We start from the raw sequence: 22,574 nt of genomic DNA, 5'->3' as shown, positions 1-22,574 counted from the left end.
ATGGCAGGAGGAGAATGTATGTATCTAAGCACTGATACATGGCAGGAGGAGGGTGTATGTATGTAAGCACTGATACATGGCAGGAGGAGAATGTATGTATGTAAGCACTGATACATGGTGGGAGGAGCGTGTATGTATGTATGCACTGATACATGGTGGGAGGAGCGTGTATGTATGTAAGCACTGATACATGGTGGGAGGGGGGTGTATGTATGTATGCACTGATACAGGATAGGGCTGACGTTGATATAGTGTGATGAATATGGGGGTATGATGTGCGCGCGCAAATGGAGATAGGGTTGGCGTATATATCGTGAGATGGTTGTGTAAGTATGCGAGGTGGATTGCGATATAGTTATGCGGGTATGATTATGGAAACATAAGAGGACATCCGGACTTGAGGTTGAGTGATTGGATGTGCATGTATTGATGTGGGTTTGTTTTCATTTTAAATAATGGTGTTTTATACTTTAGTGTTTTAAACTTCATAATGGCCGGGCTTCGTACATACCAACCCGTTATACCCGCAATATGCTGGCAGACTCATGGGTTAAGCAATATTTACAAAAAGAAATCATATTTGTATGGTTTAAACCAAATTTATTTAAAAAGGAAATGGGATCGGTCAACAGACATACACTTGTAAAAGATCTCTCCCGTACGAAATAACAATAAGAAATGTAACATTTTACAGAATGTTCCGTGAGGGTAATATTAAATAACATTGATATCACCTTGTAGATAAGTATTTCCAAACAACACGGTCTTGATAGCGTCTTGATGAAAATGACCACTGGGATGTTTATCTAATATCACAATAACTCAAACTTTAACATTGAAAACTGTCTTCGTTAAGATAGCCACTGGATCATCATGAATAAATCTGTAAGACATATGTTCGTTTAAATCGCTTTTATCGGAAGGGCTTTTTTTATTTTTCAGTGCCGCAAAGAGGATTCTGGAGTATGTTGTATAATCCAGTATCGTATGTGGATCATCGTCTTTATACTGGGTCGGTAATACATTCACTAGTCAGGAGGTTCTCTAATTAATTGTATTCATATTATTAAAATTTATTATCAAAATGAATCAACTAAATCATCATTTTTAAAGTCTTAAATATTCTAGAATATGTCCCTAACTTACGTTTAGCATCCGACATGTTCAGATCAGATAGTTATAATTCACCCAATATGCTGCTGATAAGACAATAACATTTGAATGCACCCCGGATTTAATAGGAGCTTATGTTAACGTTGTATAGAGGTCTGACGTAAATTGACTATCGCCTGTCTGTAAAGTGTGACCCTCATGTCGCCCTTATGTAATTGAAAAATCAAGGTAGGTTTTAAGATAAACATGTAAAACAGCATAAATAATATTTCTGATATTACATTTGTTCGTCTTTGAGAATGTTGTCATTGTCTTACTTAAACCAATCGAGTGACTTCGGTTTTCATTTCGTTTAACAGTGAGGCATAAATACACCCCTAACGTACTTTGCTTCGTCTCGATAAACAAATCAAAGCAAAGCTTGTGTAATCGGCAACGATGTAGCCTCCCTTACAGACGGGCTAGAAGCTTTGATGACAATACCCTAATTACTTCATGAAATACATGACGATGAATGAGCGGCGACAGTCGGTTCACATGTGTTCATTTGTTGTCAATGCGTACGCTTATAGCACTTTCGTGTTTAAAGAACCTACCATTTGGGACCTGTTCAAAATACATGTAACATAGGGTTTTATGCTCTATAAGGCAGTTACATTTATTCAAAATTTCTCAATCAAGAAAAATAATAATTCATAATAGCACCCAAGGGAATGACAAACAATATTATTTGTGATTATATAGAATATGACACTACAAATGTACATATGTTGTTGTTTCTAAATAAGCACATTTACAAGCAAACATAATTTGACACAGTGTCATGATATTGCTGAATGGTTGTCTGGCCACCCTTAGCAGGCGTTGGGTGGTCTGCAGGGAGTTATCCGGCACCCCATTTCCTTTTTAGGTGTCAGGCGACCTCCTGCATACAGCTGCATGACCAGGGTTTCTGTTGCATTTTGATCTGTCTATAAATATTTGTCTGGCTTGGGCTCCGCTTACTATTATTAGAATGCCAGCCTTCGACGTGGTTGGTTGTTTGGGATCCTGTGGGGTCCTGAGCTCCCCATCGCGTCACTCACTTACCTGTGAGACTTATAATCCTCTATTGTTTTACCAATCAACACGCTTAATTGGTTATCTTTTTACAAAAACGCTTTTCGCAATGGAGGGATTTGGTTTTCTTTTGACATTGTTTCTGGTAAATATTCCCTCGACAGAGAAGATATTGGCGATACTGGTCCCATGCATCGTTTGATATTTTTAAACGATTCAATTGATTAATTTGAGCTCGAATGTTTTGAGTTCAGGAAAGTAAGAAAGGGTCTGCATACTTGTGAGTGTGTTATCAGATAAATCCAATTGTCTTGTTATATCATAAGAACACCATAAGCTATAAATTGGCGTGAAAGCTGCGGCATAGTGCTGCGATAGTGCCGTGAAAGTGTCGCGAAAGTGTCTCGAAAGGGGCCCAATAGTTTTGCGTTTATGTCTCAAAAGTGGCACGATAACTCGGCGTTAGTGCTGCAAAAGTGGCGAGAAAATTTCGCAAAAATAGGGGAAGTTACTTATGAAATGTAGTGTACCTCTACCATTGTTTTTGTAAGGAGATCTTACTAAGCGGTTTACCTTTCTCCCTTTTATAGTTGAAAATCACATCTTCTGATAAATGACATTATGTCAGATTTGACATATGACAGGACAAACCGATTTGCGTTTCCATCCTCCTGAAACTTTCACTGCACAGTGTGGATTGTTAGTAATTTCCTTGTTGTGATAGTCACTGACAACTGTACGATCCCGCTCTCATCGTGGGTAAGCCCTGAAATTTGAGTTGCAAGCAATTAACATTTAATTCTGCTTTTGTTCTCGTCTTTGGTTGCACAATTTCATTTCCTATCTAGGAATCGCTTTTCGTCCCGTTACGTCCAATTTCTTCTGCCAGGTGTACAGGAGTAGCAGCCCTAACTTCTTGTGTTGACACATCGGCACCATGGTCAAGGAGTAGTGTCACTGGCTCACAACTTCTACTCTTTGCTGCCAGGTGTAGAGGGGTATCATCTTATTTATCTTGTGTATGTACATCAGCCATCTTGTCTAGGAGAAGTTTCACTGTCTCACTACTTCCACTCTCTGCTGCCAGGTGTAGAGGAGTATCACCATATTTATCTTGTATAGATACATCAGCCATCTTGTCTAGGAGTAGTTTCACTGTCTCACTTCTTTCACTCTCTACTGCCAGGTGTAGAGGAGTAGCACCATATTTATCTTGTGTAGATACATCAGCCCCCTTGTCTAGAAGTAGTTTCATTGTCTCACTACTTCCACTCCATGCTGCCAGGTGTAGAGGAGTCTTCCCATATTCATCTTGTGTAGATACATCAGCCCCCTTGTCTAGGAGTAGTTGCACTGTCTCACTATTTCCACTCTCTGCTGCCAGGTGGAGAGGTGTAGCACCATATTTGTCTTGTTTAGATGCATCAGCCTTCTTGTCTAGGAGTAGTTTCACTCTCTCACTACTTCCTCTTGGTGCTGCCAGGTGTAGAGGGGTCTTACCATCTTTATCTTGTGTAGATACATCAGCCCCCTTGTCTAGGAGTAGTTTCACTGTCTCACTACTTCCTCTTGGTGCTGCCCAGTGTAGAGGAGTCTTACCATCTTGATCTTGTGTAGATACATCAGCCCCCTTGTCTAGAAGTAGTTTCACTGTCTCACTACTTCCACTCTTTATTGCAAGCTGTAGAGGAGTCTTACCATCGTGATCTTGTGTAGATACATCAGCTCCCTTGTCTAGGAGTAGTTTCACTGTCTCACTACTTCCACTCTTTATTGCAAGCTGTAGAGGAGTCTTACCATCGTGATCTTGTGTAGATACATCAGCTCCCTTGTCTAGGAGTAGTTTCACTGTCTCACTACTTCCTCTTGGTGCTGCCCAGTGTAGAGGAGTCTTACCATCTTGATCTTGTGTAGATACATCAGCCCCCTTGTCTAGGAGTAGTTTCACTGTCTCACTACTTCCACTCTTTATTGCAAGCTGTAGAGGAGTCTTACCATCGTGATCTTGTGTAGATACATCAGCTCCCTTGTCTAGGAGTAGTTTCACTGTCTCACTACTTCCTCTTGGTGCTGCCCAGTGTAGAGGAGTCTTACCATCTTGATCTTGTGTAGATACATCAGCCCCCTTGTCTCGGAGTAGTTTCACTGTCTCGCTACTTCCACTCTTTATTGCCAGGTGGAGAGGAGTCTTACCATCTTTATCCTGTGTAGATACATCAGCCCCCTTGTCTAGGAGTAGTTTCACTGTCTCACTACTTCCACTCTTTATTGCCAGGTGTAGAGGAGTGTTACCATCTTTATCCTGTGTAGATACATCAGCCCCCTTGTCTAGGAGTAGTTTCACTGTCTCGCTACTTCCACTCTTTATTGCCAGGTGGAGAGGAGTCTTACCATCTTTATCCTGTGTAAATACATCAGCCCCCTTGTCTAGAAGTAGTTTCACTGTCTCACTACTTCCACTCCTTGCTGCCAGGTGTAGTGGAGTCTTACCATCTTTATCCTGTGTAAATACATCAGCCCCCTTGTCTAGAAGTAGTTTCACTGTCTCACTACTTCCACTCCATGCTGCCAGGTGTAGAGGAAAAGCACCATATTTATCGTGTGTAGATACATCAGCCCCCTTGTCTAGGAGTAGTTTCACTGTCTCGCTACTTCCACTCCTTGCTGCCAGGTGCAGAGGAGTGTTACCATCTTTAGCTTGTGTAGATACATCAACCCCCTTGTCTAGGAGTAGTTTCACTGTCTCACTGCTTCCACGCTCTGCTGCCAGGTGTAGAGGAGTGTTACCATCTTTAGCTTGTGTAGATACATCAGCTCCCTTGTCTAGGAGTAGTTTCACTGTCTCACTACTTCCACTCCATGCTGCCAGGTGTAGAGGAGTCTCACCATCTTTATCTTGTGTAGATACATCAGCCCCCTTGTCTAGGAGTAGTTTCACTGTCTCACTACTTCCACTCCTTGTTGCCAGGTGTAGAGGAGTGTTACCATCTTTATCTTGTGTAGATACATCAGCCCCCTTGTCTACGAGTAGTTTCACTGTCTCACTACTTGCACTCCTTGCTGCCAGGTGTAGAGGAATCTGAACAGCTTTATCTTGTGTAGATACATCAGCCCCCTTGTCTAGGAGTAGTTGCACTGTCCCACTACTTCCACTCCTTGCTGCCAGGTGTAGAGGAGTGTTACCATCTTTATCTTGTGTAGATACATCAGCTCCCTTGTCTAGGAGTAGTTTCACTGTCTCACTACTTCCACTCCATGCTGCCAGGTGTAGAGGAGTCTCACCATCTTTATCTTGTGTAGATACATCAGTCCCCTTGTCTAGGAGTAGTTGCACTGTCTCACTACTTCCACTCCTTGCTGCCAGGTGTAGAGGAGTGTTACCATCTTGATTTTGTGTAGATACATCAACCCCCTTGTCTAGGAGTAGTTTCACTGTCTCACTACTTCCACTCCATGCTGCCAGGTGTAGAGGAGTGTTACCATCTTGATTTTGTGTAGATACATCAACCCCCTTGTCTAGGAGTAGTTTCACTGTCTCACTACTTCCTCTTGGTGCTGCCAGGTGCAGAGGAGTGGTACCATCTTGATCTTGTGTAAATACATCAGCTCCCTTGTCTAGGAGTAGTTGCACTGTCTCACTACTTCCACTCTGTGCTGCCAGGTGTAGAGGAGTGTTACCATCTTTAGCTTGTGTAGATACATCAGCCCCCTTGTCTAGGAGTAGTTTCACCGTCTCACTACTTCCACTATCTGCTGCAAGGTGTAGAGGAGTAACACCATCTATATCCTGTGTAGATACATCAGCCCCCTTGTCTAGGAGTAGTTGCACTGTCTCACTACTTCCACTCTGTGCTGCCAGGTGTAGAGGAGTGTTACCATCTTTAGCTTGTGTAGATACATCAGCCCCCTTGTCTAGGAGTAGTTGCACTGTCTCACTACTTCCACTCCTTGCTGCCAGGTGTAGAGGAGTCTTACCATCTTTATCTTGTGTAGATACATCAGCCCCCTTGTCTAGGAGTAGTTTCACTGTCTCACTGCTTCCACTCTCTGCTGCCAGGTGTAGAGGAGTGTTACCATCTTTAGCTTGTGTAGATACATCAGCCCCCTTGTCTAGGAGTAGTTTCACTGTCTCACTACTTCCACTCCTTGCTGCCGGGTGTAGAGGAGTGTTACCATCTTTAGCTTGTGTAGATACATCAGCCCCCTTGTCTAGGAGTAGTTTCACTGTCTCACTACTTCCACTCTCTGCTGCCAGTTGTAGAGGAGTGTTACCATATTCATCTTGTGTAGATACATCAGCCCCCTTGTCTAGGAGTAGTTGCACTGTGTCGCTACTTCCACTCTCTAGTGCCAGGTGTAGAGGAGTCTTACCATCTTTATCTTGTGTAGATACATCAGCCCCCTTGTCTAGGAGTAGTTTCACTGTCTCGCTACTTCCACCCATTGCTGCCAGGTGTAAGGGACTACATCCTAATTTATTCACCCATTGTGTGCAAGTTGGATCTAATGGAAGATGTGGGACATTTTGTTCATCTAAGAACATTTTTGTGTAGTGAATGTTTTCTGTCTGAACTGCCAGATGTAGGAGTGTATTACCATCTTCATCTCTGATACCTTGAAGAGGGCGGTTGGCAGGTATGAAAGCAATCAACATGTGTAATATTTCACACATGGTGGTGGGATCTTGACAAGTGTTTGGTAAACTGCTTGACCACTTCCTTCCTGAAAACTTTAATATGTCCTGACACAATGACACAATATTCTTATCTCCTTTTATATGGTGTAGTATATATTCCACTAAGTACTTATTTCCAACTAACACAGTGAGAAGGAGTACATCGTGCGGCTGAGGTATCTCTGTTATATTCTGTGTCAGACGTTCCTGGATATCTCGATCAATTGCCGGTGAAACACACAGTGCTAGGAAGCAATCAGATGGAAGTGTCTTACACTTATCTAGCAGCTTTCGCACTAGCTGGTTATCCTGGATATACAAAGCAGGTGCCAGCAGTTCGCTTGCATCAACAAGGTTGAACACATCAGACAGTATGTCATTCAGGATTAATGTCAACTTCTGTAAAATGACATCAGAGATAAGGGAAGTATATTGCAAAAGGGTAAGTGACTTAATATAACAAAATCCATATCTTCCAAAAAAGGGAAGGGAAACAGTGACATCTTTCGTATCATGTTTTTTCTGTATAACTTCATTTGACGTGTTTTCTTTCCAACATTTTTTAGTCAGAACCTTCACAAATTCCTCATGACGTAAAGAAGGATGATCAAGTATGACACTGTAACTTTCTGACAGAAGATGATACGTGATGCGGTCAGCTAACACATGGAAACTTTCTGGGGGTAGGATAACTACTGCCTCATTCTTGTTCTTTGGCTGTGTGTCTATCAATTCCACCAGCATCTTTGGTGGACAGTTTCTTATTGCAATTTTAGGTTGCGAATTTGAAATATTGATAAATACAAAGTCATATATAGACTGATGTTGGAACTGGTAATCCTTTCCTGTTTGAATTAAGTACACTCCAAGGAAAGCCTTTATCTTTGACTCAATGCGTGCAGGTGTAATTTTGAGAGGCGCTACACAACATTCTTTAAGGTCTTCAGCCAAGGGCTTCAGTTCTGTTTTATATGTATTGCGTTTCAGAAGATCTGAGCTGAGGCGGCCATCTTTCATCAAAATTAGAAGGAGCACAAGGTAACCCATGCCATCATTTTCATGCATTCTTTTAATTTCCCCCAGGACGAATTCCCGGGGCTTTTCAAAGAACTCCACACCCTTTGCTTGTGCTTCCTTGCTTCTGGCAAAGAACGTACAACACTGGGGAAACCCCAGGACAGCCGGCAGTCCAACAATTTCAACACGTTCATTATATGAAGAGAATTTATCTCCACATATCTTTTCTACCATTTGAAGTTTTTCTTCCCGCGTGAGATCATATTTTCCTTCACCTAGAACCATGCACTGAATAGTTTTCATGAGCTGGGTCTTCCCTATTTTTTCTTTACACTGTGAGCATATTTCAGGTCTGGAGGTAATGACAAGCCATATATGACCTGATTCGACGTTTGAACAAATTTGGTCAAACAACTTTACCCACTCATCCACCTGTGATGCAACTAGATTACTTGATCCAAATATATCATCGATTAACACCACATACCTAGTCTGTTCAACACTTTTGTTCCCTTCGAGGTTCTTGTGATTTCCTTTAGTAATCATATTCCATTCATCCCTTGATGAAAGCACGATTGGCAACCGGCTCGTTTCTCTTGATATTCTTGCTAAAATCTTTCGACCGAGTGTTGATTTCCCTGAGCCTGACTTTCCTTTTATGAAGACCGATCCATGCTGTTTTAGTTCATTGTATGCAGACCTTTCAGCACGTGTAGATACATGTTTGTTTGAATCGGCCTGCTTGATAAGGTTCCTTGCATCACCTGCAAGTCAGTGTCAGTATTGAAGTAGTTCGTGTCTAATATTGAGAATGAAAGTATTGAAACATACATGTAACAACTCTCACATTTCTCCCCAGTTTCTAAATCTGCAACGATGAATATGATATTGAATACCGGTCTAGTACAACAAAGTTGAAAGACATAAAATTTCTAACTCAGCAAGAAAAACTTCCAAGCCTATCTCTGTGTAATATCATATATTTGAAAAGCAATAAAGTACCTTATTTGATAATGGCGAGAAACAAATATAAAGTATGTTTTTTTGTAATATATTTTTATCTATCTGAGAAAGGGGGTACATTGCATGCAAAGCATGTCACTTCCCTCAGTTTTGAAAAAGTATTGTTTGCTTTAAGAATTGACTTTCACAAGCTTCGACGTTCAGTTTGGCCCTCACTCTATGAAGGTTCAATTCTTATAATTATTCATATCACTATTTATTACCCCAAAGGGGGTAGACCTAGATCTACACACACTTATATGTAGTAGGTGTGAGTTCATGTATACACTGACAGCCATACAACAACCTGCTGTAACGCAGAATAAACAGTTCCTTAAGACAACAGGTGAAATGAGCGTTTGTATGCCTAACATGCTCTACTTTTGAAGTTTCTTCACAACAAATGTATTCAAATAATATTCTCATTAGATGAGATAGGTATGTTAAGAGCTACGTCACAATGACAGCTCCTCGTATTATATTTACATCAAGTACAAGACGTCAAAATGGCCAACACGATATTTTCGAAGTTATAAATAAACCTTTGGCTATTTCAAGTGTTAGGTATCACTGATCAATTGGGCGGATCATTCAAAGGTATCGAATAGATACAAAAGTTAATTCATAGATCGTTGAAGACTGTCACTGTTGTAAAGACATGGATCAAGTAGATACAACAATAGTTGGGATGTGCTTTTCTTCGTTTTGTTCTCAAGAATGGGTTGTAGCAAGGATATCCTTGAACGGGCATGCAATCAAACTCTCTTACGTATTCTTCCAATATATGCTAAAATGTAATAGAGGTAGACTTTCGTAAGAATCATGCTTAGTTCAATATAAAAGGGTCCAAATGATGAGAACAACGCTTCTGTATTTATTCGTGCAATGGAATTCGATGGGGTTTTCCACGGGAATGTGGAGTGTTGACGTCATTTCAAGAATGCAGTCTCGTGAAAAACGTGAACGTCAAAATGTGTCGTTCATGGACTTATGAACTTCAGTTTCGGGGTCATGTGACCGACCTCTCGTCCAATTGAAAAGCCGCACATCGTGTAAATTTCACATAAAAAAACATACATGTATAAGCTTTTTTTCTTAAGCTTTTGCAAGATGTAATACACTGATCCACTGAAAGTTTTCTCCAATTATATCTGGTGAACTTGACTTTTCACCTTCAAGTGATTGCTAATTGTCTCGTGATTCTTATTGTTTCCATTCTCTTGGTTGAATGCTTTCAGTAAAGATGTTGTTTAGTATATTTGAAAACCTAGGGTTTTTGTCAAAATAGCAAATTATATTATTTTTGGACTTTTTAACATACCAGCATTATGATGATGCAATAATTACTGCCGAGTTTCACAATATTTTGTGCAATCACTATTTGTTTTTGGTATCGTCCATGCACCGAAGATTACATCCCAAATATTCAAACAAACTACTTATTTTGATCATTATTTAATGCAAAGTCACACTGATTTGAACACAATGTTATGTCAAATGTTAAATACATCTTGAAAAAGTCTGTTCAACTTAAGGCCATTTTATCCTTGAGAACGCATGCAGCTTAGATTATTGGTTGGAACGAGCATGTGAACTTGAATTTCGTTGGTCCATTGGTTTCTGAGACAACCAATGCCAGACAAGCAGTGCAAGATAAAGTCACTTGATATTCAGTCAGGTGCTCGTAAAAGTGAAGAAATCACAAGCTTAAGCAAATTTCACATCGACATAAGCAGTTTTACTTGGTTGGGAGGGAAGTATGTTCAGAGAGACATCGGTACGGTGTTGGTGACTGGATATAGTGAATCAAGATTTGACACCCTTTGAAGTTTCTGATCTGGTTATGCTCGAGGCATCACATCCTTACCGAGTGTGGGTAATTTGTCCATTTAAACTTAAGAAGCAGTCTATTTCATGCGCCTCTGTATCAATCAATATGTTACCAGCAGGCGTCCATGATTCAGGATTAGCTAATTCATTCCTGAAATTGTACCTGTATATCTTCTAATCAACTGAAATACCTTGAGTTTGATATTGCTTTCACAGATGAAATATTTCAGTACTTACTGACTAAATTGTCCAGTTTGGGATTACTGAAGTAGTCTGAAACAAAAAAAAGTTGTACAATTATATTCTAATAATTAAACAGATATGATCTACAGATTTGACATCCATTTCATGTAACTTTTACTGGTTCATTCAACATAACCAGTTTCAAATGGATAAAATCAGTCTCTGTGTCATACTTTTAAAAAGATCCTCATCAACTGTCATCTAGAACAGACAAGCAACATACTACAAAAAGCAATGAGCTAATATTGGAATTTACTCAATTAAAAATATATGCAAAGAAAAAGGATTGATGTCATTTGAAGAACTGAAACTAAAATATCCGATAAAAGGTACAATATTAGATTATAGTTATGTAATCTTCAATATGTCAGAATCATGGAAAAAAACAATCCAGAAAACTTAAAAAATTCTTTTGACAGAATTTGTATATAAACAGTTGCTAAAGTGATCTGATGAAGCATGTTAGAGGCGCTAGAAACGTTTATGATAAATTAATATCAAATGAAAATATTCTTAAAGTTTGTGATAAATGGCAATAAATTTTTCACTGAGATTTTAATTATAAAACGATATTTACTGTTTATCGATGTAAACTGAAGGTTATAAAACTTTTAGATTAGATTCAGTACAGATTTCAAAATGGAATTATCTACACAACAGTGTTTGTAGCTTTTGTAATGCTGTCAATGAGGACATCAGCCATGTCTTTTTGGGAATGTAATGAAACTAAACAATTTTGGAATGATCTTGAACTTTACCTTAATAATTATCTTTCACAATAAAATAAATTGACAAAATATCTTATTTGGTTTGGTTCTAACTACTCTAAAACTTTAATCAATCAAATAGTTTTATTGGGAAGGCATATTCATGTAAGTGGAATTAAAGGAACCCAACCGAAATAAGATAAACTTTTAAAACTATTTATATATATAATATATATTCAATCGAGAAATTTATTGCTATAAAAAGGATGACAAAAATAACTTTAACAAAAAAGGTCACCTTTATTCTCAGCATTTGATTCTTAGATCTCTGTTGATACATGCCATGTTTGAGTCTGATTGTGTGTTGCAACAGTTTTGGGTTTGAAATAGGACAATGTTTGTTTCCAACCCTTTAATTTTTTAATGAGTGTATTGTGCCATTCTATGCTATTCGGAATATGTTTTTGACGGAATACTGTATTAATCTCCAACTCTCGGAACATTATAAAAAAAATGTGTCATCTAGAAGCACATGTATACAATATAATGTTACTGTTTATGAAAACATATGCCAAATTTAAAGTTTCATCCAGGTTGATTGGTGTTCTTTAAATAAGTATGCTGGAATTATTATGGGAGATAAACCTACTGTGTTTTGTGATAGTCTTAACTGTAGATGAAATAAATTTTATACAGTGATTCCTCGATATACCGCTGTCATCGGAGTCCACGATCCCGACCCTGCGTTCTAGGAAAGAGTGTTGTACAGATATTCATTGCTGTTGTTGACATTACGTAATGATGGTAGTGGTGCAATTATTTCACAGTAGCATGGGATATGTAGATTCTATATCTACTGAACACTGATTGTGGACGATAATTCAAAATGCATACATAAAAAAATGAAAATACTTTTTAGTGTTAATTAATCACAGTACAGTGTATAATTTTACGACTGGATGTTATACATGTAGAATATAAATAAGGACACAAACTTTTGTTTTAATCTAGTTTCTCAGAAGAAACGTGGTCTGATCGCCGACCTACTCACATAATCGATTGATGTCAGTGCATTACAAAGCTGATCAAGGCTTTTAACCAAACTAATGTGAGACCAAGGCTGTGATTGGTTAATATATATATGATGAAAGTGTCAAAGTTATGAAAAACCCGGACACAGCCCGCTCTCTGTATGCACCTTATGTACACGCACATTACGTGTGTAACTATGTGGTCATTTGAGCAATTTATAAAAATCAAACAAACACAAACTTAGATTTGAGAGTTATTGTTTGTTCTATTATCAGTAATATTATGTACAGAAAAACATGTTACGTTGAAACACTTGAAAATGGCAGCAGGGACCATTTAATATATCTATTATATGGTCTCTGGTGGCAGTAACGGCCAAGCAACTGGTACGTGTACATGTAGTAATGAACTCATTTTATTTTACTGAAAAAGTCATGACGATGACCCACGTCCAGGAAGGCCTTCAAAAGCAACCATTCCGGAAAACATTACCCGGGTGCATGACATGGTGATGGCTGATCGACGAGTGACCACTCGACATATTGCCAGTATTGTGGGCATCTCTCATGACGGGGTTGAGCACATTATCACCAACGAGTTTGGAATGACAAAAGTTTCTGCAAGATGGGTGCCAAAGCTCTTGACAGCGTATCAGAAACGTGTCAGATTCCTGACGTCCCGTGTCAATTTATGCCGTTTTGAAACAGATGCCGATGATTTTTTGGCCCGATTTGTAACCTTGGATGAGACCTGGATTCGTCACTTTCAACCTGAAAGCAAAATTCAGTCTAAACAATGGAAGCATCCGGAATCACCAACCCCCCCCAAAAAAAGCCAAGTCGGTTCCTTCTGCTGGAAAGGAAATGGCTTCAGTCTTTTGGGATTCCAAGGGTTTTCTGCTGATTGACTATCTTGAAAATGGCCAGACTATCAATGGAAGATATTATGCTGACCTACTGAGACAGTTGCGTGAAGCTATCAAAACTAAGCTATGGGGAATGCTCACTAAAGGAGTCATGTCAAACAAAGACAATGTTCCTGTTCACAAATCGGTGGTTGCCATGTCAGCGATCCATGATTGAGGCTTCGAACTCATTGACCATCCCCCTTATTCATTCGATTTGGCCACGTCAGAGTTCCACGTGTTTCCCCAAATGAAAACGGAACTAGCCGGTCGCCATTTTCCTGGTAATGATGACGTCATTTCCGTTCTGAATGACTTTTTTAGGGTGGCTGAAGAAAATTTCTTCTTGACCGTCATCCAGGCCTTGCAGCATCGCTGGCAAAAGTGTGTAAACCTGGAAGGGTACTATGTGGAGAAATAAATGATACCAATCGACTTGGAATGGGTCTTACAGGTCACAGTTAGGCTTAGAACTTTTCAGCCAGCCCTCGTAGTTACCCATGGGTAAATAGGTCTCCTACCTTAGAATATTCCAGAAAGGTGTCATAAATATTACTCAAATTCAAGATTAATTACATAGTTGATGGTATGTCATCTTATCCGAATTGATGCTCATGGTGGTAATCGATGGATTGTCTGGCCTGGACCCTCGTCATATAGCTGGAATATTGCAGCCTTAAACAACACACACACACAAACACTTGTATTCTTGATTGGTTCCAAATAATGTTTACAAAATATATATAATTCTTGGGAGGGTATCATTACCTACCTCTATAATAGAGCAGCGGCCAACCCTCCAAAAGAGGCTTATTTAAGGAATAACCCCTCCCCACAGTAGAACAAAGCACAACCACATTTTTCTTTATAAGATGTCATTTATGCATCAGGAAAAGCTGGTTGTGATGATTTCCTTGGGTTGTAGCCATGTTTTTGGTGGTAAAATGCACATTTGTGTGTAAAATAACAGGCTCTTAACAAGGCAGTTTGCATATTGCGATGCTCATTTTACAAACAGAAATCAGGAAACCTGCAATAGAACCAATAAATAATTAGCAAAATTGTTTAAATCGAGTAATGGCCCAAAATGTATCAAAAACAGGATAAAAAAACTCAATTTTCAAATTATTACAAAAATTTAGATAACGTAACATCCATATTGATAATCATGTCGTTTGATATCTCAAAATCAGCCTGAATGCTTTCGAAGCTTATACAAAAATCTACAAGTAATGTAGGTATAATAATGAATGAAAATTTAGCAAATGTTATCCGACCCCTCATCCTGTCAAAAAATAAATAAATATATAACTGCATATTTAAAACATTACTATGATAACACTTACATTCTTGTGCACCAAATTGTTTTATTTGAACACATAGATCGTATCTAACCTACACACAAAGAAAAAAGTTAATCACACCCGAATATATGTCATTATTGTTTGGTCACAATATTTGTAACAGTTATGAAAGATATAATTACGGGAAGAATTATGTTTTCTCGAGATGATGTAATCAGTCATGTGTGTCGAAAGCTCACGTGCCATGCATGGTATGCCCGTGCAGCATGCTACCCTCGAGTATCTCTAAAAGCAGTATATCCAAACGTTAAAATTGCTTTCTTAAGCTCGGTTTTAAACAGTTATTCCATTACATTGTGTGACCATGGCACGAAGGGGATTATCAAACGCCACATGATGGCAAATAATCATGCATAACGCAGGAATGTCTTGTAATGCCATTGGTGGGAATTTGAGGTATTATCACAATGTCGTAAGCTGTTAAGTCGAAAAAAAGGCTCAGACTGGTGATGTACAGGACCATCCCAGATCCGGAAGACTTCCTTTGACGACACATCGCAAAGACAGGGTCCTTCTTCGTCTCATAAGCCGAGAACCCTTTTTAACAAGTACCCATCCGAAACGGCTGTGGTTGCCCAATCGTCGTTTCAGCACCAGAACCGTCAGGAACCGGCTGAAAGCAGGACTGAGGGCTAGACGAGTCATAAAGCGTCCCTTATTGAGAGATCACCACAAAGCTGCTCGTTTAGCATGGTGTATTGCGCGACAGAACTTGAATCTGCGAAATTGGCGACGGATCCATTGGTCAGACGAAAGTCGCTTTCTGTGAACCCCCTTGAACATGTTTTGGATATTCTTGGGTGGCGCATACAGGCACGAGATCCTCCTGTACAAGATTTCTGCTAATTGGAAGCAGCATTGCATCGGGAGTGGTTATTGTTGACCCATCAACAGATCCAACGTCTTAATGGAGGCATGAGACGTAGGGTGGAATGTGTCATCGAGGCACGTGGCGGTTATACCCGCTACTGATCTGTTTCACGTGTCATGTCAAGTAGAGACTTTAAGGAACATTTCACATGAAACATCAAACGTAACTCGTTTACTCAATCCTGCAGCTCCATACCTTTTTTTAGGTATTGTCTAAGGTCAAAAGCAGTACCTGTGTTACCTGTGTAACTCACCAATATCTTCTTTATTTGTTGTCAAATGTTTGTTCTATCCGATGACATTGGTATCGCCCAGCCCCTTTGCTCAGTCATCCCATGCCATGATTTTTGCCATTTGTCATGGTTCAGAAATAGGCGTTGTTAACTTTTTTCTTTGTGTAAATATGAGCTTCAGAAATGTGATTTATCCAACAACATGGCCTCCCACATGACCCCCAATACAGGAAAATGACAATATTTCGTCTTCACTAAGGAATGTATGAGAAATGTAAATGTCAAACTTTTGGTTTCGACCAGGAACTCCATCCATCGTGTTATTGCCATATAAAAGATAATTTTTGCCTATGTTATGTACTATAATTGCTGATCATAGTGACCTTCTTTGAAGTGTCAATGATACGCACTTATATGCAAGTGCTTCAATATTGTCAGTAACTCATTTCAAATGTATTATTTTTCTACAATACAGTAAGATATATTGAGTCACTGCCACCACTGCCACTGTCACTCAAGCCTTCAGATTTATCATCAAATGCAAAGTTTTGGCAACCAGAGCAGGTGTATTGTTCAGTACATGGCAGTCCAGGCATGAGACAAGGACACTTTCTGGAGAAGACATATGATCTGTCACTGCAGATGAGATGAGTGATATATCTGCAGCCATATCGTCATCTGAAACATTGACTCCACACTGGTCACACAAACCTAAACAGCCATGAGAACAAATACAAAAGAATCGTACTGGCCGCTGCCTTCACTGGCCTATAGTGGAGGACATTAACCAGGTCATTTTCTAATGTAAACACTACAACATACAACGCAACAAACTCTTAAATGAAATAGGCACACACATAACCACAATTAAGCAACTCCTCACTGGTAAAATAGATTGCATGAACACGAGAAACAAACTTTATACTCGGAGACTGTTACAAGGGAATCCCAAATTCCAACAGACCTATCTCCCATCCCATTCAGAGGACAGATTACACGAATAGAGACTCGTCAATTCCCAAGCCTACCATTCAGACCTCAATCTAGTTAAATTCAGATCTTAGTTCTCGCTATGGCTAAACAAAGATCTGAGGACATCCCATTACGGGTCACGTCAGAACGACCTTTCATCCGACCAACCAAAGCGTCGCTTACCAGATCATGAAAGTGAGTGAGTGAGTTGGGTTTAACACTGCTTTTAACATTATTCCAGTTATATCACGGTGTGTCAGCTTAATGTGGGAGGAAAGCCCGAAGTGATGCAGGTCTCAGACGTTTACCACTTCGGTGAGCCCCACGAGCACGGGTATGGTGCTGACAAACCTACAATCATAATCGGGGTGAACTGGGAATCGAACCCACAATCATAGGTTTCTGGCGTGGCCAAAGGAAGCAACTCTGCACAGCGAATCGCGCTGCCTTAGACGACTTGGCCACCTGTGCCCCCAGATCATGAAAGTGACAGTCGGAATGTGTTTTCTAATCATGCCACCTCGAAAACGTTAAAACAGGGTATTCCGAACGACAGTTACGGCCTGTACGACTGATTTCGTCAAAATTATCGTCCATCTCTTGCTTTCCTTGGATAAACATTTGAACGGAGGAGGCGTTGCACAGTACGTGGGAAGGACTGCCATACGATCTCAACCTTATATTATACATTCCATTTGTTCAGTTTTCAAAAATTTAATCGAGGACTGTGTCAACATATGTTTCAAGCGTAGTCTGAAATGGAAGTCGCCAGTTTGAAACGAGTGCCGTAAAGCTGCTTTCTAATTGGCTAATATCGACTTCTTGTTAGTCATTTCAGTGGTCTGTCAAAGTTCGCTAAAGGTCATTCTGACGTGACTCGTCATGGGATGTCCTCAGATCTTTTTTTAGCCGTAGCGAGAACTAAGATCTGATTTTAACGAGATTGTCATGAGTCCGAGGTCTGAATCAATGCAGGCAGTAAAGACCAAAGCTCTGAGGACACTTCCCCCAAGCTGCTTATTGTCACGCATGATGACGTCGACAGACAAAAACAAAGTGAACCTTTAAACAATGTAAAGAAATCAAGAAATGTTAGCTTCCACAATTAGTGGGGACAGTGTTTGCTGGTGTCTATATACATAGAAACAAAAGCTATGTCAGAGCTAACGAACCATTTGACATTGTTGAAGATGCTATATGTGACTATGCCAAGAATCGTGATGTAACTATCACAAATGTGAGACTCATGAAACACTGTGACGCAATCCTACCTTCACAATTCAAATAACTGTCCCACTAGTCCAGGCCCTTAGGGAGCCATTATGAGGTATTGTGCAGATGTGTCTACAAGCACCAAATTTGGCACAGGTGTAGACCAGAACATAATTAATCCATTTTTGGAGGGCGCCAAAGTCGGCGCTCATTGGGGCGGCCATATTGGCAAAATCCAAGATGGCCGCCAATCCCTATTTGATTTTTCCTAACTTCATACCCAAAAGTCATAGGATCCTGAATTGAGGCTCTCTTTGTAGGTTTTTTACCTCATGGCTTCCAAATGTGATCTTTGTTTTGATGTAGAAGTGCTTTTTGGCCAATTTAGTGGTTGAAAACATATTTTATTCAAATCAAATATCTTTTTTATGGTCATTTTACCTCACAGAAAAAGTTCACAAAGGAGAACAACATAAGAAATATAAAAACAAACATAACAAACTGTGCTTTGTTTTGACATACAAAATATGCTTTGGACAATTTAATTGTCAGAGTATTGAGGGCAAAAACTTCCTGGTTCAGGCTTAATTTTGATGCGACACAGTAATGTTATTTTCTGGTCTGCAAATGAGATGATGCACTGCTTGGTGGTTGATGGTTTATATTATTAAACACAAAAAGGTCACATAAATTGTTCCTTGCATGTATTTTGTTCTTCTTCCAGAAACGCTGAGAAAGGTTGTCATGACTAACTGGGCATTACTCACGCATAGGTGGCCTATATGGTTACTTGTCCAGTGAATGTGTTAATATTTTTCCGTCTTTGAAGGTGTGTTTAGCTGAATTGGCGAGAACAGTGGTGCTTGTGAAATAATAGTAAATTGTACCTGTGATATTGCGCCAACAATGGAAAGTTTCAATTGGGAACTTTGCTGTCTTTGCCAGTCAGATAAAAGTGGAAACACCAAAAGAAGGGAGGACTTTTGACTCTTGACAGAGACCTGAATGACTTTAAGAAAATCAATGCCGTTCCGTCTGCTATTACAGTCGCCTTTGATCAACTAAATGATGGATCGGGTATTGCAGCAACACTCCGATCCAATAATGCTAAGCATCACAAAACGTGTAGGAGCTACTGTAGTAGTTCTCATGTAGTTCTCGTTCTCAAGCACCATACAACATGGCAAAGCACATGAGACACCATTCCCCCTTTACCAAGGCCTTAAGATGCACGGAGATGCACGACTTAAGAAACAGATCGAGAATGCCCACGAATTCGGTGTCCTATAGCCGTGTTATGGAGGTGAAACAAGCTATTGCACGAGCAGTCTGCAAGCGCCATTCTGAGGATGGAATTGTTCTGCCAACAGTTGGACAACTTGGATAGTCATAACAAGGGAAACCTTTCACAGGATGAGTTTCATGACACTGCTTTCAGTGCAACGAACCATCTATCTTGGGAAAACCAAGGAGTAGAGCGAGCTCCTATTCAACTGGACTTCTCTGATACATCTGTGCCCCAACTTCCAGAATCATATGCTATCATACATCCAGTTGAGCTACACAACACTCCCTTGTTTGTACCTAGAAGCATCAACAGCCAAATTCGACCATGTCATGATATGGTGCAGAGGTCCAAGACGAAGGACGAATCCTGGATGGCACATGTCACCACAGTGCTCCAGCAGGGCACTTGTTCAGAAGAAGTCATCACATGGTCAGGGTACAACTCTCGGCTCATGGGTGAGGACTCTCTGAAGCCTCAGGCAGTGATAGGGTTTTTTCCTCTCTTTCCAGACAAAGCAGCATCTCCATCCATGATAAAACATACAATGGAACTCACCATGCAAGGTACAGAGTTCCTGAATCCCGGTCAGGCGGGTGTTCTGGGTGCAGATCAGCCTATTTATGCTATAGCAAAGCAACTACAATGGACATTTCCAGACATTTTAGGAGAAGATAAGTTGGTTCTGATGATGGGAGCATTGCATATTGAAGACAAAGTTCATCATATGATTGGAAAGTTGTTGCGTGATTCAGGTTGGACTACAGTACTTTCTCAGGCACAGGTTCTAACATCTGGCCGTGCTGAGTCAGTTCTTAATGAGCAGCATATCAAGCGCACACGTTATGCCCACCAAGTATCTGTAATGTCTCTTCACCTCCATAAGCACAAGGCATGTTTTACTTGCTGCTCGATTGTTCATGGACCACCTGAGTCACAGGAGATGTGGGATCAACGCTCCAGAACACAAAATCCGCAGTTCAAGTTCTGGTCTACCATCATGGAGCTTGAGCTATTGATGTGTCGCTTCATTCGGTCTCTACGTGAGGGAGATTTCCTTCTCTATGTCCAAGTATGTGATGAGCTCTGCCCATGGTTTCATGTGATGGACCACACAAACTATGCAAGATGGCTACCAATACATGTGCGGGATATGGTCCAGCTGTCAGAGAAACACCCGAACATACATGCTGAATTTCTCAAAGGGAACTTTGTCGTTCAAAAGTCACCACACAAGTTCAGCCTCATTGGAAAGGATTAGTCACACTCTATGAGAACCCTGAAGCACTAAGACTCTTCATGTTGGTAGGTCCAGACTGCTCGAGATGTGTTGCAGAGTTTGAAGCTGTCCTAGACACACCAAAGTCTAGCACTGCTCATCACGAAGAAGCACATGGCTTGCAAGTTAAGTATAGGAAGGATGTCCTGTCATTTGTTGAGATTGTTGAGCAGCTAGGCAATCCCTTTACTAGTGGTCAAGAACTTGTAGCACTCGACACACAAGAAATTATGGAACAGGAAGTCGTTACATCTCTCTCTAGGGTTCATGAAGTTGGCAAAGACCTTCATGCACAATACGTTTCACAGACACTTGATAAGGTGACAGTGCCAGTGTCAAACACTATCCGACGTAATAAAATCCTGACATTCGCCAATCGTCCTGATCTGACCAAAAAAGGAAACAAAACCAGTGGTTTACAGAAGAAAAATATGACTCTGATCACAACACTCTTCCTTTCTCTACAATCACGACCAGATGTAGATATGGAAGAGTTTTTTCGTTTTGAAAATCAAAGGGAACCACCAAGTTTGGCTGATCGTGGTTCACTTCGATTCGGCAAAAAGTCTGATATTCTGGAATGCACCAAAGCGCCAACTGGTTGATCACTACCAGCCAAATTAGCCACAGTTGTTGTGCAGATACAAGGATATTCCTTCATCTGGCACATCCTGTAGCAGAGGGGCACCAAACAGCTTGTGTCCGTACTGTTGATAGTGATGTGGTAGTTCTTGCCATACGCTTCTTCTCTACACTTGGTCTCTCAGAGCTGTGGGTGTGTTTTGGTAGCGGACAAAATTCGCGATATTCCCATCCATGATATCTGTTCTCATCTTGGGCCTTCAAGGTCTCTGGCATTGCCGCTTTTCCATTTCATCACAGGGTGCGACACGACATCACAGCTCCTTGGGTGTGGCAAGAAAACTGCCTGGGCATCTTGGCAAAACACACCAGGACTCACTGAAACACTGGTGACACTAACCAATCAACCAGAACTGTTCAGTCTTGTGGTTGTTAGTATCATGTATAGTAAGGGGTGTGGTTTGGCTAAAGTCAATGAAGCCAGACATCTTTTTACAACTGGTAAAAGAACTCTTGAGAATATACCACCCACTCAGGCAGCCTTGTTTGAACAAATAAAAAGGGCACTTCTTCAGGCAAGCTTTTACTGGAATCAAGCAGCCTCAGTTCACCAGGAAATCCCGGACTTTGGTGAATGGGGGTGGCAAAAGGAAGACGGTGGTATCTGGGCGCCATACTGGACATCTCTCGAGGATGCCAGTACAGCATGTTCCTTCCTTTTGCATTGCGGTTGTGAAAGATCTTGCACCATAAACTGTAAATGCAGTAGAGCTGGAGTCCGCTGCACGGGGTTATGCAAATGTGAAGGTTGATGTGTGAACAATCACGATACCTCGATCAATTAAATTAAACCTTGCCACAGTGATGTTTAACTTACACTAGAAATATTTAGGCTTGCTAGTATTTTTAAATTTCTCATGTTGTTCTCAGTTGTGAACTTTTTCTGTGAGGTAAAATGACCATAAAAAATATATTTCGTTTGAATAAAATATGTTTTCAACCACTAAATTGGCCAAAACGCACTTCTACATCAAAACAAAGATCACATTTGGAAGCCTTGAGGTCTAAAACCTGTAAACAAGCCTTAATACATGATCCTATGACTCTTGGTTTTGAAGTTAGGACAAAATCAAATAGGGACTGGCGGCCATCTTGGATTTTGCCAACATGGCCGCCCCAGTGAGCGTCGGCTTTG

General features: G+C 40.3%; 1 protein-coding gene across 5 annotated transcripts in view; it reads right to left on the bottom strand.

Moving 5' to 3' along the window:
* Positions 1-604: 604 nt before the first annotated feature.
* LOC124122486 (serine/threonine-protein phosphatase 6 regulatory ankyrin repeat subunit B-like) overlaps positions 605-22,574 on the bottom strand; it is a 58,958-nt gene continuing 36,988 nt past the window's right edge. For 4 of the 5 annotated variants that reach the window (XM_048394636.1, XM_048394637.1, XM_048394639.1 and 1 more), the window contains 2 exons: positions 10,934-10,969; positions 605-8,628 (listed from right to left, as the gene is read on the bottom strand). In XM_048394636.1, coding sequence (XP_048250593.1) covers positions 3,179-8,628; positions 10,934-10,969 — 5,486 coding nt within the window. In that variant the 3' untranslated portion in view covers positions 605-3,178. The remainder of the gene's footprint in view (positions 8,629-10,933; positions 10,970-22,574) is intronic. The other variant, XM_048394640.1, reaches the window with a different exon arrangement.

This window comes from Haliotis rufescens, unplaced genomic scaffold (assembly GCF_023055435.1).
Source record: "Haliotis rufescens isolate VD_foot unplaced genomic scaffold, xgHalRufe1.0.p SCAF_13, whole genome shotgun sequence".
In the NCBI taxonomy this organism is placed as follows: Eukaryota; Metazoa; Mollusca; class Gastropoda; order Lepetellida; family Haliotidae; genus Haliotis; species Haliotis rufescens.
Note: the sequence above shows the minus strand (reverse complement) of the source record. Positions and strands in the feature narration are given on the sequence as shown.